Genomic DNA, 19,103 nt, shown 5'->3' with positions numbered 1-19,103 from the left:
CCCAAGGAAGGTGAGATTTTTTGTGGTTCCTCGTATGCTGATTAATTTTGGATTGTGTCCTGGACATTTGGAATATTATACTATTAAACTCTGGGTTTTGTTTAAATTTTATGGAGATTATAGATTATATTTGTTTTATCAGACAGTTGGCATGTAGGCTCAGGCTGCAAGTTCCTAACCCTTCTTCTGTGCACTGAGGTTCTACTTACACTTCTTTTCTCATAGCTTTACAATGTCCTTGAGATCCTTTCCATGTGTGCACTGTCCAGTGAGGTCTGTCTGGGATCTGGGTAGAAGTCTGTTTCTTTGCTACATGCTCAAAGTCTTTGGTATGCTGAACAAGATTATATCCACATACACACAGGTAATAGGTGAGCCTAGGACTTTGTAAATAACTTAGGGGGTCATTTTTCTGATGCCATAGACTTGATGCTTTCCTATTCTCTGGGGCTTCACTTTTCATTATTCTAGATATAAGACATATATCTAGGATTTTTACCTCTTCTGGGACCAAGTGGAAGGGAGGAGGGGGAGGGAGAAAAGAAGAACAGAGGGGGCACAGGTTTTGACTGCCTTCTTGGAGCTTTAGTGTCTCAGGAGACAAAACTTGTCTTTCCTGAGTTTTAGTTCCTATAAGCTCTTTTCTGTATCAGCTCTCACCATAGCAGTGAGCTTTCTGGGGGCTGTGACATAAGAGAAAGGGGAAAAAGAAGAGAAAAGGAAAAAAGGGGGAAGATTTCCTACTGCTCTCTGAGTTTTCCCTGAGAGTCCCTCCTACTCCGTAAGTCAGAAAAAAAAGGTTTCTCTGATCTCTGTCATTACCTGAGTGCTCAGTTTTAGGAGTTTTGCCAAGTTAGGTTTTGGTAGAAAATAACCTTGTTTTTTAAAGAGTGGTACACTCATCATACGTTTGCTTAACATGGTACTTTTGAATTCTGGTATTCCCTAATTTTCCTGCTGATTTTTCTTTACAGAGTACTCAGATTTTATGGAGATTTCTGAAAATTTTATATTTACATTTAGTGGGAAATAAGGGTGGCATGTGCTTATTTCATCTTACCTGAACCATCTTACCGGGTACCTCATCCTTACAATTTCCAAAACTAAATTCATGTCTTTGTCTTCAAACCCACTGGCCTTCATGTGTTACCCATACTGCTGCAGAAAATCACCAGCAAAGATGGCTTGATGTTGAAGTTTCTGGTTTGAGTTACTGGGAATTCAAGACATCTTTTGGTATTATCTCCTTTCTGTCACTGTCCCACCCAAATCATATCCAGTCAGTAATGGAATCCCGTGTTTCCTACTTTCTGGATATCTTACATCCATCTCCTCCTTTCTATTTTTATTATTTCTGCTGTAGTTGAGATAATTATCTCTTGCTAGTTCTTTCATCTCTTTACTTCTAATCTTGACTTAGTCTAATACATCCTTTAGTTGAACTGCCAAAGTGATCTTTCTAAAGCAAAATTGAGCACATTGCTCATGTGCTTAGAGTTATTTAGTGGTTCTTTATTGCTTTGAGAGTAAATTAAAACCTCTCCAGCTTAGCACAAAGCTTTCATCCTTTGGCTTTCTCACTGATCTTGATTTCCCTCTCTTTATTACCTTTTTTATTCCTTAAACTTTAGCAATATCAGACTATTGCAATTCCCTGATACTGCCATTTGTAGTTTTTACCTGAATTTTATCTTCCTTATGTTCTTGGAGAGATAGTTCATGGTACCTTTTCTTGCCTCGTTGGGGAAAGGGAAACAAGTTTTTAGGACCATTGAACTAGTTCTCTGCTGTGGACGAGATGATCATTAACAATAAAATTGGAATAGAATAATTACTATTAATATGCTCAGCATGTAAACAATTGATTCTATGCAACAAGAATGTATTACACATCTAGCCCTGGTTGGTGTGGCTCAGTGAATAGAACATTAGCATGCACACCAAAGATCTCACGTTTGATTTCTGGTCAAGGGCATATACCTCAGGTGCAGGTTTAATCCCAGGCCCCAGTCCTGGCAGTGTGAGAGGCAACCAATCCATGTGTCTCTATTACACAGATGTTTCTCTCTCTCTCTCCCTCCCTCCCACTCTCTCTCCCCATTGCCTTCTCTCTCCCTTTCTTCTCTCTCCCTTTCTTCTCTCCCCTCATTCCTTTTTTCATCCTCTCTCCCCCCCCTTGCCCTCTTCATTTCTCTCTAAAATAAATAAATAAATAAATAAATAAATAAATAAATAAATAAATATTTTAAAAAATCAATGGGAAAAATATCCTCAGGTGAGGATTAACAAAAAATAAGTAAAAATTTTTTTTAAAATAATTTGACACATCTATACTGCATGAGGTATCATTAGGTACTTAAGATAAAAATGAGTAAGGCATGACCCCCTTTCAAGAGTTTATCAGCACTATTAATTAATTAGAGAGGAGAGAGTGAGAGGAGTATGGTAGACTCATGGAGTACCTACTTTGAAAACATAATCAGAAATCCATGGAAACAGTCACTCAGAGTAATATGCCTAATTCACTCAACCCTGCAAAATGCCCTTCCGTAGCCCAGCTTTGTTGATATTGGGAAAAGAACATTTAAAGTAATTACAGCTAAAATAGAGATTCACATTTTGTAACAAATAAAAAATAATTTAATTAGATATTTGTCTTGAAAATATAATTTAAAAATACTTTGTCTTATATTTATCAGAATTTTGGTTATATTTGCAAATCTGTATTTGGAAAATAATTAATATGGGGAGGATTATAATTTTTTTGACAGTATTATGTAATGAATACTATATATATTTTTATCAAATTCAAGTTCTGGCTATAGGCATATTATTTATTTACATATGATTAAAAGAGGAAAAATGTTGCCAATTTAACGTGATATAGTGCTTTTTATCACTTTTATTTCATACTTTTTGAAATACTTCTTTTAGAGTTATTTTCTATTATATCATTCTTGTGCATCCACAAAAAGGAAAACATGAATGAGATAAATTGATAAAGGTATTCATTCCTAAATCTGCTTTACATTTATAATTTGACCTTTCAGTCCTTTATTACATTAGAGCCTTCAATATTTTAAAAATTGAAACTTTGAGGGATTGTAGTTGTTCAGTTAGGATACCAAAAAACAAAAAACTAACAAAATTCATAAATTATTCAGGCAGTAACATATGTGTTGTAACTCCTGCCTGGCCAATAGTTCATAAGATTATAACATACTAGGGGCTCAGTGCATAAAATTAGTGCACAGGTAGGATCCCTAGCAGCTGCCCACGGCCGGCCTGGGCCTCCCTTCCCCCAGCCATCTGCCTCGCTGGTTGGGGCAGGGATGGCCATCCCCACCCCCTGGTCGAACTCTTGGTTGAACTCCTGGTTAAACTCCTGGACAAGGGGACAGTTTGAATATTAGGATTTTATTATATAGGATTATAATATGTCATTGAAATAATAAGTTGCACCCATGTGAAGAATAATTCATATTGATGATAGATGCTATATCCTTCACTTCTTATTTTTTTGGGTTTTACTTTTATAACATTGTAAAAGGGAGCCATTTTTTAAAAAGTGGCTGAGCCTTTGTCAGTTTTCCAAAGATCTTTTCTTAATTTTTAATACACAAACTATTTTCAAAGACTAAATCATAATTCTTTGTATTTTCTTTCTGTCATATTTGTAGATGATTTTGCATATAATCTGAATAATTTTTCAATATCACTGTCTTCATTTTAGTGAAATCCTTCATCTTTGGCAAGATTAGCAATTTACTTTGTCAGTCAGTTTATATTAGGTATGCATTATATTGTCAGATATTTACAACACCCAACAAACAGGGAGAGATTGACCAACAGAGACCTTGATGTGTTGAATGTAACTAAACACTGGTGTTAAGTAGGGTTGGAGTGATATGTGGGGACTAATTTTATACTGGTCATTAATGCAGATTTTTGGGTTACAACAACTTTTGCTTCTCAATTCAACATTATAACTGCTAAATATCTTTGTATAAGTAACTGTACCTATAACACACTACAGTGATGAATATCCTATATAATGTAAGCCTAATATGCTAAGTGTCTGGTCATCCAGACATTCGTTCAACCAGTTAAAGTGTAATATGCTAATGATATACTACGGCTGCTCAACAACTTGCTATGATGTCTACTAACCACCAGGGGGCAGATGCTCCAACCGGTAGGTTAGCTTGCTGCTGTGATCGGGACTGAGTGAGATGGGTAGGACATGCGCTGGAGCCCTCCCTCATCCTTCCTTGGTCCTGATCGTGCACCAGTGGGGTCCCTCAGCCTGGCCTATGCCCTCTCCCAATCCAGGACCCCTCAGGGGATGTCAGAGAGCCACTTTTGGCCTGATCCGCAGGCCAGGCTGAGGGACCCCACTGGTGCACACGTGCACCAGGCCTCTAGTTTAAAATAATAACCCTGATTCTTCAAGAAAAATATGTCAACATCAGTAATTTAAGGCAGCACATAATATTTTCCATTGATACATATTAGTACTCATATATTTGTAAAGAGGTTATGTCTTAAACCTAATGTGTGTTTTCTAATACTTTTTAAAATCATATTATAAATAAACAATCCTGGCTGAAATCTTTTTGGCTCAGTGGATAGAGCATCGGCCTGCAGACTGAAAGGTCCCGGGTTCAATTCCGGTCAAGGGCATGTACCTTGGTTGCGGACACATCCACAGTAGGGGTTGTGTAGGAGGCAGCTGATTGATGTTTCTCTCTCATTGATGTTTCTAACTCTCTATCCCTCTCTCTTCCTCTCTGTAAAAAAATCAATAAAATATGTTTTAAAATAAATAAATAAATAAACAATCCTGAATAGTTTTGATTAAGTTCTGGATCTTAAAGATTAATCCTCTAGAATTGGAAAACCGCTACAGTTAAATTATTTGATCAGTACATTTTATTAACAGCTTTGGGAAATTCTAATAAACCATAATATTGGTTCTGTGGCAAATGAAGTCAAAGTCCCTGACCTATGAATAAATATTTTAAACTTATATAATTTTTAGGTTGAATTGTAATTTAAAGAGACAATAGATTTTAAGTTATTTTATATACTTGTGTAGGAATTCAAAATTTTCCATGTTTTGATAACTGAAATTTAAAAACTATATAGGTTAGAGAAACTCTATAAAGAAAAACTTCAATACTTCATTCCATTTCACTGCTAAATATGATACTATGGTATGAATATAACATAATTTGTTCATTCATTCATCCACTTTAGTACATCTGGGTAATTTTAAGTTTTTGGCTATAAGAGTAAACTTGCCAAGAACATTTGAACACAAGTTTCTAAATGAATATAAATTTTCCTTTCTCTGTGACATATATTCAAGAATGAACTGCAAGGAAATAATACTGAGTAAAAACAGTCAATCTCAAAAAAATATATACTGTATGATTCTACATATATATGTACATATTTATAATTTGTGAAATATAGAGTTGGAAAACAGATTAATAGTTGATGGGTGTTAGGGATAGGAGTAGTGAATATGGCTATGAAGTGTTACAGAAATGGTATGTAATGAAGTATCTTGATTTTGGTGGTTATACAAAACTATACGTGTAATACAATTACATTGATGAAGTGACACAAATGTGTGCATGTATAACTGTTGAAATCAAGCTCTATGGTTTGTACCAGGGCTAGTTTTCCTAGTTTTGATAATTTTCATAGTGATGCAAGACGATAAAATTGGCGGAAGCTGGATAAAAGATGTACAGAACATCCCTGTACTTTTCACCTTTAATATTTCAAACCAAAATGTTAAAAAGATTGCTTCAAAATAACTCAGATATGTTTTATTTATATTTTTCAAATACCATGAAAGGGAGATATAATCTATACCAGTATTCAGTTTGCTACCCACTCTCTTGTAACTCTGTAGATATTCCCATACATCTTTTCAGAGTTCTTCTCATATCTTTGACCACCCTTGCCTATTCCTTGTTTTTCCTCACCTCACCTCCCCCACCCTATGGTCTGTATCCCCAAAGTTCAAGTAACTGACAAGCTAATGCCAAGATCTTGAAGAGGGGAGGAAACTGAGTGGGTAGAATCCTTTTTTTTTTTCAGGCTGGAAGAGAGGGAAGGCAGAATATGCTCACATAATAATACTTTTGGTTCTGGCACACCCATGAAGTGGGTGGTATTATTATGCCAGTCTTACAGCAAGTTTACTAGTAAGTAATTTTGCTGAAGGTCAGCAGTGGTTAGGTGGCATTGACAAATACATGAACTGCCAGACTTCGCAGCCTATCACAGTCCATTGTCTTAACTGTCACAGAATATTGCCCTTCTACCACTATGATGAGTGCTACTGTGGGAGTTATATAATGGTGTGGCAGGTCACACTTAACTCACTGAAGGAGGCATGGGTAAAGCTTTCCTGGGGTGAGAAGTTTGGTTTGCATTTTGGAAGATGAGTTAGCCATTTTGAGATGATGAAAAGATGATAGTTCGTAAAACCACAAGTAGTTGTCATGGCTAGAATGTAGGCTTTATGATTGGGAGATGAAACTAGAGATGCTTTATCTGCTGTTCAACAGAAAGTGAAATATATTCTGAAAATAATGGATTTATGTTGGCTCAGTGTGAAAGAGAAGATTAGAAAGGCTTCTCTGAGCACATTGAGTCTAGACTGGGAGGGTGGGTTGGGGTCGGGGAGGGGTGAGATCAGAGGTAAGATGCTAAGTTAGGAAGCTAGAGATAAAAATTATGGAGTTACTGTAAGGTAGATTTAGTATTTGGTAGTCATTTATATTCGGCAGATGAGACAGAGAGAGAAAATAGAGAGAGAGGTAACTCCCACCTTTCTGACTTGGATATCCATCTGTGATCAATAACTGAGGTGGGAATTAGATAATGTAGTGAAAAGAATGATGAAGTCAGGTCTATAAATAATTTGAAGAACCTTCCCTACAGAAGAGCATTGTCCAGATGTCAATTGTATACTAGTATACACAGAAGTTCAAGAGAAAAGGACTGTGAGGTTGGTTTAGATTTGGGAATTGGCAACATATGTTAAGGCCTGAGAATGAGAAAGTAAAGAAGGGCCAAAGAATGAATCTCTAGAAAATATTGACATTAGCAATGAGCCAAGAAGAGAAAAGCCTGTGAAGATTGGAAGATCTCAGAAGAGAGTGCTGTTTTAAATACTGAAAGAGAAGAGAGGGTTTTGTGTTTTTTTGATGTGTAAATTATAATTCACTATTTAGTGGAATATTATGCATATTATGTAGTCAGTTAAGAATAATGTTTTTAAGGATAATGAATGTTGAAAGAGACTCAGAACATTAATGTTAATTAATACTAAGTGAAAAAAATCAGAATACTGTAAAATTCAATTAATTTTTGTAAAAATAAATGTGTGTATATTCATGCATTATACATAGAAGAAAATTTGGAAGAAAATATTCTTAAATTTTGCCTGCCAGGTAATAGAATTATAAATTATTTATATTTTCTTCACTTTATAAATTTTGTACAGTGAACATACATTATATTTATGAGAGAAAATAATGCTATGTAAATTGAGTAGATTTAGCCCAAACTAATTTCCAGTGGAAATGTTAAATGCAAAATCTATTCAAATCTACTCATTTGAATTGTGAACTAGAGGTCATTGGTAACCTTAGAAAATTTTCAGTTACAGTGAGATCAGAAAACAGATTGTAGTGAGTTAAAAAAGGAGTGGCAGGCAGGAAAATGGAGGTGATGAGCATAAAAAGTACACTTTCAACAAGTTGATAAAAAGACATTAGATGTGGAAGTGAGACTGAAGATTTTTTTAAATTAGGAACATGAAACACAATTATGTGCTGAAGGAAGAGAAAATGAATAATTAAATCTATAATATTTTTATTGGAGGGTACTAATTTCTAATAAGGTAATTATCATGTTTATGATAAACTATGTTAAAAAATGAATCAGTTTGTGATTGGCTATAATTCTTTGTAGTATAGTATTAGGACGTGCCTAAGTGCAAAAAGTTTAAGCTCAAATAGTTTGTATTGTGTTTGTGTATTTAGTATTTAAACAAACATGTACAAATAATTGGCCCTTTGTAGAGGAAATTTTTGATTTGGCGTTCAGCTAACCTCCAACGCATTTTTGGAAAAACAGTTTACTTATATGGCTAATAAAAACATAGCTGGTCTCTGTTTCAAATAATTATCTATGGAGTTTAATTGCTTCCTTCTGTTGTCACTGACTCTGTTGGTTAAACTGATACAGGAAAACGCCAGGGCTTGTTTTCAGTTTATCAGCTAGAAATAAATGACCAGTATTGGCCAAAAGAAATAAGTGGCACCTGGATATTCCTAGGTAAGATGCTGATATAGCCTTAGTTATTCTTTAAACTTAGTACATTAAATGATGAACAGGGAATCCTGCAAAACCTGGCAGCTATGTATGGAGGCAGGTCCAGCTCTTCAAGAGGAGGGAAGCCGAGAAACAAAGAGGAAGAGGTACGCTTCCCGCATGTTCGCTTCCTCTGTCACACAGCCGTTTTTGAGTTGATTGCCTTCCTTTCCTGCATGGTTTAAATGCTTAACAATTATTTGAGGATTTTTGTAGGTCTATAGGGACCTGTTTATATTTTTTTTGACTGACATACTGTGTCATAATTTTGCCCCATGACTGTTATTTGGTATCCTGAGTTCAATTTCTTTTCTTTTGATAAAATTAAAAATTTGTAATTGCAATGTATTTTTTTTTCAGAAATAAGTTGATCTAAGTTAAAAAATTGAAAGCTAAGATTTTGAAACTTTTATTTGTGGTATACAGATTAATCCTTTTCTTTAATTTAACAATGATTTAGGAGTAAAAAAAAAAATGTTGGTAGTTTTTCTTTTAAATTAAAATGTGTTGTTGGTTTTTTTTTCTCCTTATAGGTTTATCTTGCGAGGCTGAGACAAATAAGACTGCAGAATTTCAATGAGCGCCAACAGATTAGAGCCAAACTCCGTGGTGAAAAGGCAGGTTGAAATTCAATTTTAGAAAACATAATTGAATGACATTATAATAGGTTAAGATTTAAAATGCAACACAAAATCTGATCAAGACAGTGAAAGTCAAAGACCAGAAAACTCTAAAAGGGGGTAAAGTATCTCTTGTTTAAAATTGATAATACCATTTATTTGTTCCAGAAGAATTCTAAGAGGAAAATATAAATAGTATTCATGGACCTATTAAATGCTATATTTTCTGTCATTCTCTTCTTATTTTTTTCCTTGTTGTACATAAGAATTAATTGTGAGAACAAATTAGTAACATTGAACAATTTACCATTTTACATAGTTAGATGTTAGTTTATTCATATTCTCTGCACCTAATTTGAAGTTCTTTCCTAAGTGGTTTGCTTCTCTACTTATTTTACAGAATGCAGCTGATAATTCTGAAGGACAAGGAAGTGAGGAGGCTGACATGAGACGTAAAAGAGTTGAAGCTCTTAAGGTATAGACTGGAAATGATTTTCTTAGAGAAAATTGAAACCTTAGATAGAGAATTATGTTAAGCCTTTTGTAGTCCAGTTATTGTATTCTCTTGCCTAAATTTTTCTTTCCCCTTTGTCCCTCAACTTTTGTTTTCTAAGAAATACCACTTTTTCACTCTTTATATCATATTTATGGAGATAAATTTAATGAAACCATGGTATAAATTCATTAAACCATCACACAGCTAACCTTAGAAAAGAAAAATGGTAACCTTATAAACGAAAAATGTAATTGTTCATTTCTGTGAAAAATAATAAAGTTCGTATATAATAATTATCATTTAAAATTTTCACAGTTATATTTCCTTTAGAGTGTGCCTGCATTTATTTTCACTCAACAAACATGCATTGAGCAGCTGCTGTTTGTTGAGCCCTATTAGGTGCTAGAAATACAGAGGGAGCTTACATTTTTATTCTGGGACACGTGTGCACACACACATTTCTTTTTTGGCTAAAAAGTAAATATTTGTATAGACCTGAAAAACACACACTCTTATGCCCTTCCTCCTGGTAACTAATTTTGTTGTTTTTATTTTTAGGCCCAAGCTAATGCACGTGCTGCTGTACTAAAAGAACAATTGGAACGGAAGAGAAAGGAAGCATACGAGAGAGAAAAGAAAGCGTGGGAAGATAATGTAAGGTTTAGCTCATTCTTAATCCTGGTCATGTTAATGCGCTTGTATCTCTTGCTGCATAGTGTGTCAGAATTATAATTTTGTAGCTCTATTTTTTTAAAATTCTCATTAATTCTCTTTCTTCCTCCCCTCCCTGCTCTTCTCTTTATTGCGCTCGCACGTGCCCTCGTTCTCTCTCTCTCTCTTTCTCTCTCTCTCTCTCTCTCTCTCTCTCTCTCTCCTATTTAAAGATGATCTGTTATTTTGGGGTTTGATTTGAGGTGAGAACCTGATTAATTATTTATTTTGTTATTGCTAATCAAAGTCCCAGCATCGTATATTGGCTACACCTTCTTTCGATTTCCACTGTTTATAATGCTACCTTTAAGACATGTTAAATTCTATTAGAGATATGTGTCATAGCAAATATGTGTAATGCTTTTTTCTGCTACATTCTTTCTCTGGCTATTTTACCAATACCACATTGTATTGTTAATTATGAATTTAGAATATATTTTAATTTCTAGTAGAGTTTGTCCCTTATTTCTTTTTAACATATGTTATGCTTAGTTAGGTCTCCTCCAACCGCCCTCCTATGCAGGCCTGGTTGCCCCCAACTGCCCTCCCCTGCTGGCCTGATCTCGCCCCCAACTGCCCTCCCTGTCAGCCTTTTTGCCCCCAACTGCCCTCCCCTACTAGCCTGATTACCTACAATGCCCTGCCAGCCTGATCTCACTTCCAACTGCCCTTTCCTGGCAGCCTAATCGCCCTAACTGCCTCTGCCTTGGCCCCCTCCACCATGGCTAATTAGCATATTACCATTTTAAAAGTATTTCATTTTTATTTTTTTATTTTTTTTAAATATATTTTATTGATTTTTTACAGAGAGGAAGAGAGAGGGATAGAGAGCTAGAAACGTCGATGAGAGAGTAACATCGACCAGCTGCCTCTTGCACACCCCCTAGATGTGCCCGCAACCAATGTACATGCCCTTGACTGGAATCGAACCTGGGACCTTTCAGTCCACAGACCGACGCTGCATATTACCATTTTAATAGTATAGATAAATTATATAGGATAGGATTGCTTAAGTGGGGAGGGGGTCATTCAGCAGGAGGAGATGCTCTTGGCAGACAAAATATACAATCCCTATATCTGGACTGCTAGCCAGCCATATGAACTATACTGCCAAACTGATTATTAAAAAATTGAACTGCTTTCTTACACCTTACACCAAACAGCTGTTGCCCTTAAAACCCCTCCTTAGTGCCCACCTTAGGTTCTTCCTTTGCAGTTCACCCAGATTAGGTTCTGATTGATTAGTTTCTATGCCAGTCAGCGTCAAAAGCTCCACCTCCTAGGCAGCCATTGGTTCCTCACAGTTCACCAAGATTTGGTTCTGATTGGTCAGTTTTTATACTAGTCAGCATCTCCGGGCTTATCTCTGGGACTTTCTCTGGGCCTCTCTGTGGCAGCAATGGATCATGCCCTGCCTGTCTCTCTGGGTCTGATCTGCAACCTCCTTCAGCAGCCATTGTGGCTGCAGATAAGGCCCTGCCTCTCTCTCCTGGCCTCTTTCCAGGCCTGATCCGCTGCCACTGCAGCAGCAGTGATATCATTAGGCTTCCAGCCTGGCCCCAAGCTGGAGGCTAATGACCTCGCCCTGCCCAACCCGCTGCTGCCCTGCCTGCCTGCTGGCCACCAGCCTTGCTGTGATAGGAGCCTGTGGGCTGTGGGGGAGGGACCTAGAGGTGCTTACACACTTTTAGGTTTTTATAGTTTAACAAGTACATTTTATAAATTATGTCCAACAGTGATTCATCTCTGAGTGGATGCTTTAGATCCTATATAATAAAACCCTAATATGCAAATTGACAGAACGGTAGAATGACTGGTTGCTATGATGTGCACTGACCACCAGGGGCAGGCGCTCAATGCAGGAGCTGCCCCTGGTGGTCACTGCGCTCCCACAGGAGGAGTACTGCTCAGCCAGAAACTGGGCTCTTGGCTGGAGAGCGCAATGGAGGGGTGGGAGCCTCTCCCACCTCCGCTGCAGGCAGGTGGTAAGGAGTAAAGGGTCCCAGATTGTGAGAGGGCACTGGCCAGTGCCCCCAAGTGCATGAAATTTTGTGCACCAACCCTATAGCTCTTATTATATAAGGCCTAAGCCGGCAGTCAGACATACTTCTCACAGTCCGGGATCCCTTGCTCCTTACCGCCCACCTGCTTGCTCCTTACCGCTTGGCTCACTGCTCCTTAGCGGCAGGCTCCTTACTGCTGGGCTTGCTGCTCCTTAATGTGCTGCCATGAGGGTGGGAAAGGCTCCCGCCACTGCTGTTGTGCTCACCCTCTGTGAGCCTATTTCTGAGTTCTTTCTGTTCCATTTATCTACTTGTTTATTCTTACAATAATACCATATTGTCTTGATTACTGTAGCTTTATAATAAGGCTTGAAGTCTTTTCTCAAATTTTGTTCTTTTCCTTCAATACCATGTTAGATACTTCTGTCTTTTCTTTAACAACGTATACTTAGCATAAAATGAAAGCCCAGAAGACTAAGTATCATATTAGAATTGTATTACTACCTTATGCTTAGAAGATACTCAATGAATATTGCATGTGAAATGTATTCTCACCAGAAATTTGTGTGTATTTGTTTGAAAAAGATATAAAAGTAGGAAGCAGAGTTGCTGCCAAAATTAATGTTACCATACCTATAAATGCCATTTCCTGGTATTATTAAAGTTTCAGAATCTAACTTTGCATTGTTTAGAGTCTAAGTGTCAAGGTAAAAATGAACACTTATATGAATATAACAAATGGTATCTTATTCAGAACTTATAGTTCTTCCATTCTCATTTATGTTGACATTTTTAAAATGAGGGCTCTTGCATTCAGTGATTGATGTTAAACTATAAGAAGATTGTACCAAACTTGCACAAATTACAGAAACATTTTCAAGTGTAGGATTAAGAAATACTTTTTCTTCCCATGAAATGGTTTACTTCCTCATGAAATGTTTTAGTGTACTAAAGTGAGAGGACTAATATTTAGTCTTTTAGAAGACAGTTTGTTTTTAAGAGCATTTAATGAAATACTGTTAATAAAGTATTAAGAAATTATTTGGTACTACATGACACATAATTATATTTACATGTGAGGCCTGAGATGTTTCTCTTTATTCACTGATCTTTCAGGACCTAACACATTGCCTACATCATGAAAATTGAGGAATGAAAAAAATTATATGCAGATAGAATGTATAAGCAAACAGTGATCTTATATAGCTTTTATCTCTTCCTGCAAATATAAATTTCCAGTGTGTATTTAAATTCTTTATTATAGTTGGTGTCTAAAGGAGTAAAGTGTTCTGATATGTCTCCTCCTTTGGGACAGCATGAAGCAAGTGGCTCGCCATCAAAGCATCAGATAAGACCTGTTATTTCTGTGACTTCAGCCTTGAAGGAAGTGGGTATGGTAATGGTAAGTTTCCTAAAATTTAGAACTCTTTAAACTCAAAAGATTATTAAAAGGGTTACATTTAATGCAATTATATTAATTTCTGATGTTTCATTAGGTTTTTCTAGGAATAAAATTACCTAAGATTTTTGTGTCTGTTATACTCTTAATTCTGGAGCCTTGCTGCTCATAAGTTTTATATCTAGGACCACCTGGTAGATAAAACTATTTTAAAGTGATTCTCTCTCCCTCTTTTACTTTAAAATAATATTGAACAAATAAAATATATATATAAATGTACCAAAAATAAAGCAAAAACATTTTTACACCCCAGCTTTCATAACTAACAAAGGTGTACTTTTAAAGAAATAATGTCTTTGGTACTTAAAGTAATTAACTCTAGGAATAAAGTTTAAGACATTTATTTTCATTGTTTTGGCATAGCAAATGTTAGAGGAGTCAGTATAATTACAAATAATGCGTCAGTTATTTCTTTTACCTTCTATTTCTGAATCTGTCATGTTATATGGATAATAAAACACAGATATGTGAGTGAGTATAAAGTTTAAGCTCCAAAGAATGTGCCAGGTATCCATCTGAAATATGAAAACTGTTCAGTGGTTAAGGGAAATGGGCTCATGATGTGGAATTTCAGTCTAGAATTCATCAGAGGAAGGGGGAAAGTCTCCTGAACTATATAATACAACACATTAACCTGATTTCTCCTCTCCTGGTAATTAATGTCTGTGCCTTTTAATTGCTCAGTTTCATTACATTTTTGTAGACAACACTGTTGTTATTGTGCACCAGTTTTTACAGCCTTTGGGTCTGTCTTGAAAATAAGACTGAGTAGGAAAAGATAAGTTTCTTAGTCATTCTTAAAACCTTCATAGTTTTTCTTTAAGTAGGATTAGTCTCTCTTCTTTCTGATAACGACTTTGCATGTGCTACGTTGTTCACTTCAACTTTAGATACCACTGTGTGGTTCCCTCCTGGTACCCAGTCTCTCATCTCAAGTAGCTGTGACCTCTCTGGTTGTAATGACTGCTAATTCCTGACTTCTGTACTGGGTAAAAGGCTCTTTGTCTCATTACATGTATTGCTTTAAAACGGACCACTATACTTTTTGGTATTTTTCTCAAATACTACAAATTAAGGTAATTCATGTAACTAAATGGTTTTTCTTTGTGTTTTTTAGTACATATTGCTTACTTATTCTTTTAAAATTGCTCTTCCATACTCTGAGTCTTCCATATATAGTTTGCTTTCCTAACTACTAATTTCTGCTTTTCTATATGTAAAAATTCTAGGTATCTAAGATTGCTATGATTTTGCTAATCAAAAGATAGATTTTATATTATCCTTGTTACATGGGCTCAGAACTCACTGTTGTTACTCTCTTTGCTTAGGTAAAAAAGCCAGTTCTCAATTATGTTCAGTAGTATTGCTTAATAAGCATACATATGTACATGAAACAAAGAAAGCTTCAAAATTACACAGCCTATCTTGAATTACTTTATTCATTAAAACTTTCCTTAGCTCTAATTAAGAGCCTATATTAATCAATTTTCTTTTGATTACCAAAAAATTACCAAAAAATCCAGGTGCCAAAGAGGAAGAAGATATAGTTAAATAGGTAATCAGTAATCCAAAAATATGACAAGTAATTGAGAATTGGCCCTTTTACTATATATTTAATCTATTACTTGATAACATTTAATTATTTCTCACTGCTGATAATGTGGGAAGTTGTGTGAACTTTTACAGGAATAATATAACGCACAAGGAACAATTTAATGAAAAACAAAAAGTAACAAATTTTGAGGTAGAATGTTAAAATAACATTATTTCTTACTCTGAAACTATCTGTGTTTAAAGGACAGAAGTTTAACTGATACCCTGGAAACCTCAGAAGAAATGCAAAAAACTAACAATTCCATTTCAGTAGGTACAATTTTCCTTTTTTTCTCTCAATAGTTTCACTTAATCATATACATCATAAAATATAGCATTTTAACTGTTACAGAATAAACGAGAAATACTACGGAGATTAAATCAAAATCTTAAAGCTCAAGAAGATGAAAAAGGGAAGCAGTGTCACCCTGATATGGATGAGGTAATTGTGCATGAAAATGCCGAAGAGCATGAAAAAGTAAAGTTGATTTCACCTGATCGCAAGAAGTGGGAGGCAGGAGGTCAACTTGTGATTCCTCTGGATGAGTTTGCATTGGATGCATCCTTCTCTGCAACTGACAGTATGTATGAAAGTGTTTTTATCCTATTTTGGCATAGCTCACATGTAAACTTGTAGACTGGACTCTCTGAGGGAAAGAACACTTTAGAGTAGGGGTGTCGAATTCAATCAGAGAAGGGGCCAAAATCTAAAATCCAGCCTAAATCGCGGGCCGAATGGTTTACTGAACAGTCATAAACTGTCATTGTGATGGAAACGCAGCGGAGTGCAGTGATGACAGCGCGGTGCGGGCCACATTGCAAGGCCTGGCGGGACGGATTTGGCCCGCTGGCCTTGTGTTTGACACATGTGCTTTAGAGGGATTGAAAGAACCTGGAAGAAATTCATATACGGTTATATGTGAAACATAGGGGGAAATCTATTCAACCTTAAGAATAGCAAGGATTTTTATTATAGGAGTATAAAGTGTAAGAAGGGAGACTAATGATATATACTATCATATTTAAATTGTATTACTTTAACACTTTTTAAAAAATATATATTTTATTGATTTTGTCCAGAGAGGAAGGGAGAGAGATACAGAGTTAGAAACATCGATGAGAGAGAGTCATCGATCAGCTGCCTCTTGCACACCCCCTACTGGGGATATGCCCGCAACCAAGGTACATGCCCTTGACCGGAATCGAACCCGGGACCCTTCAGTCCCCAAGCCGACGCTCTATCCATTGAGCCAAACCGGTTTCGGCTACTTTAACACTTTCTAATCTGTTTCAGGAATAATTCTTGATGAGAACTGGAGTAGTAAATTGCCAAAAATCTCAGAAAAATCCCTTAGGCATTCAGCAGGGATATTACGAAGATCTCATTTAATAATATATTTATTCAACTATATTTATGAGCACCTACTATTGTCTCTTCCTAGGCACTAGAGATATAACAGTGAATGAATGAAGTCATATGTGCTTTTTGGAGCTTGCATTCTAAAAGAGTGAGGCTAACCCCTGTCTAACCAAAGTTTTAATTTTTTTAATGGACTTTTTGTAGAATTCTTTATTGGAGAAAAGCCCAAAGATTCCACAGCATTTGCTTACTTATTTTAACAGTTCTTTAAAAAAAAAAAAAAATTATTGTTGAAAGTATTACATATGTTCCCCTTTTCCTCCCATTGACCCCATCTAGCATGCTTCCTACCTCCCACCCCAGACCTTCACTACCCTATCATATCTGTCCATGGGTTATGCAAATATGCATACAAGTTCTCTGACCCACTCATCCCTGCTTTCCCTCTGAGATTCCACAGTCTGTCCCATACTTCTATGTCTCTGGATCTATTTTGTGCATCAGTTAACTTTGTTTATTAGATTCCACATATGAGTGAGATCATGTGATACTTATCTTTCTCTGACTGGCTTATTTTGCTTAGCATAATACTCTCCAGGTCCCTCCATGCTGTCTCAAATGGTAAGAGATCCTTCTTTTTACAGATGCATAGTATTCCATGGTATAAATGTACCACAGCTTTTCCCCCCACTCATCTAATGGGCACTTTGGCTATTTCCACATCTTAGCTATTATAAATTGGGCTGCTATAAACATAGGAGTGCATACATTCTTTCTGATTGGTGTTTTGGGTTTCTTAGGATATTCCTAGAAGTGGGATCTCGGCTCAAATAGCAGTTTCATATTTAATTTTTTGAGGAAACAATTCTTTATGGAATTCCATTATATGCCACATACTCCTAAGCAGTGAAGATACAATAATGGTTAAGACATATTCTATTATTATTATTACAATAGTAATAATCTGAACAATAAAGATTTATTTTTTTAAAAAGAGTTTGCTAAATAAACCAAAGCCAAATAGAGTGTTTTCAGCAGAGAATTAGTAGGACTGAAAAGTACGAGAGCATATGAAGCCCAGGGAATGGATATAATTCAGCATGGATGGCAAAGTTTAGAATTCAAGACAGAATTGCAAGCAAGAAATCTTGGAAGAAGTAAGCAGGTCCATATCATGAAGGGTCCTATATACTGGCTTTGTTGAACAGTATGAGCTTACCCTTACTGAGAAAGGTCCTCAAACAGTGTGTCATTTATGGTTTTCTGGCATATTGAATCCTGACTGGGGAATAATAGGGTGGAGAAAAGGGGCTAATGGTACCACCAACTGATGGTACTTTGATTTTTTGTCCTCTTCCCTAATCTGGCTGCTACTGTTTGCATCCCAGAATTCTCAGATAGCTTATGCATTTCATCCGGGCTTCTACAGCTGTATTGAGAGAGACAGGTTGATGCTTACTTCATGTTCCCAAGACTTTGAAATATAATTATCCTTAAAGAGATTTCAATACTAAGAAAATTAGTCATTATAGTTAATCTGTATAATGGCAGTTTCTGGTATTTTTTAATGTTTTTGTTTTGGTTCACATATCCATGTAGCAATCATTTTCCTTCTGACTACAGGACTTCTTTTAACATTTTTTTGTAAAATAGGTGATAGATTTTTTCAACTTTTTATACTGAAAAGTATTTCACCTTAACTTTTAAAAGTTATTTTCTCTGGGAATAGAGTTCTTTGTTGGCAGTTTTCCTTCCCCGTCTCCCCCTCCTCCCCCCCAGTACTTTAAAGATGTTGCTCCATTGTCTTCTAATTTGCACAGTTTCTGACTAAAAATCTTATTCTTATCTTTGTGCCTCTCTATATAACATGGCATTTTTTTAAAAAAGTTTCTTTGTTTTTTGTTTTTTAATATATATTTTATTGATTTTTCACAGAGAGGAAGAGAGAGGGATAGAGAGTTAGAAACATCGATGAGAGAGAATCATCCTTCAGCTGCCTCTTGCACAGCCCCCACTGGGGACGTGCCCGCAACCAAGGTACATGCCCTTTCCCGGAATCCAACCCGGGACCTTTCAGTCCGCAGGCCGACGCTCTATCCACTGAGCCAAACAGGTCCCGGCTAACATGGCATTTTTTGATGATGTGTCTTGAAGTTGTTGTTTTAGATATTTTTCTCAATTGTTTTGATTATTTAGGCAATGGCACAATCCAGTATCCGATTTCATCTTACTCAGGATTAAAAAGTCCTTGATACCATTTTCTAGAGGCCTTGTACTAATATGGACAAAAGAGTTGATAACTTTCACTGAGTTGCTGAAAGATGATAAAGAAAAGAGGACACATGTAAGATATATTTGGAGACAGGACTATAAGGGCTTTATGTGAAACTCTTCTAGGAGTTTGTCAGAGGAATAAAAACTTTGAAAACAAAATGAGGAACATTTAGAGTTTGGAAAATTC

General features: G+C 36.1%; 1 protein-coding gene across 10 annotated transcripts in view; it reads left to right on the top strand.

Annotated features, from left to right (window-relative positions):
* NEK1 (NIMA related kinase 1) overlaps positions 1–19,103 on the top strand; it is a 117,043-nt gene that overhangs the window by 67,396 nt on the left and 30,544 nt on the right. For 4 of the 10 annotated variants that reach the window (XM_045576396.1, XM_045576395.1, XM_045576392.1 and 1 more), the window contains 7 exons: positions 8,424–8,507; positions 8,934–9,017; positions 9,421–9,495; positions 10,075–10,170; positions 13,495–13,632; positions 15,487–15,552; positions 15,635–15,863. In XM_045576396.1, coding sequence (XP_045432352.1) covers positions 8,424–8,507; positions 8,934–9,017; positions 9,421–9,495; positions 10,075–10,170; positions 13,495–13,632; positions 15,487–15,552; positions 15,635–15,863 — 772 coding nt within the window. The remainder of the gene's footprint in view (positions 1–8,423; positions 8,508–8,933; positions 9,018–9,420; positions 9,496–10,074; positions 10,171–13,494; positions 13,633–15,486; positions 15,553–15,634; positions 15,864–19,103) is intronic. The other 6 variants (XM_045576397.1, XM_036424099.2, XM_036424101.2 and 3 more) reach the window with 5 other exon arrangements.

This window comes from Pipistrellus kuhlii, unplaced genomic scaffold (assembly GCF_014108245.1).
Source record: "Pipistrellus kuhlii isolate mPipKuh1 unplaced genomic scaffold, mPipKuh1.p scaffold_m20_p_8, whole genome shotgun sequence".
In the NCBI taxonomy this organism is placed as follows: domain Eukaryota; kingdom Metazoa; phylum Chordata; class Mammalia; order Chiroptera; family Vespertilionidae; genus Pipistrellus; species Pipistrellus kuhlii.
This window is presented reverse-complemented; position numbering and strand designations above follow the sequence as displayed.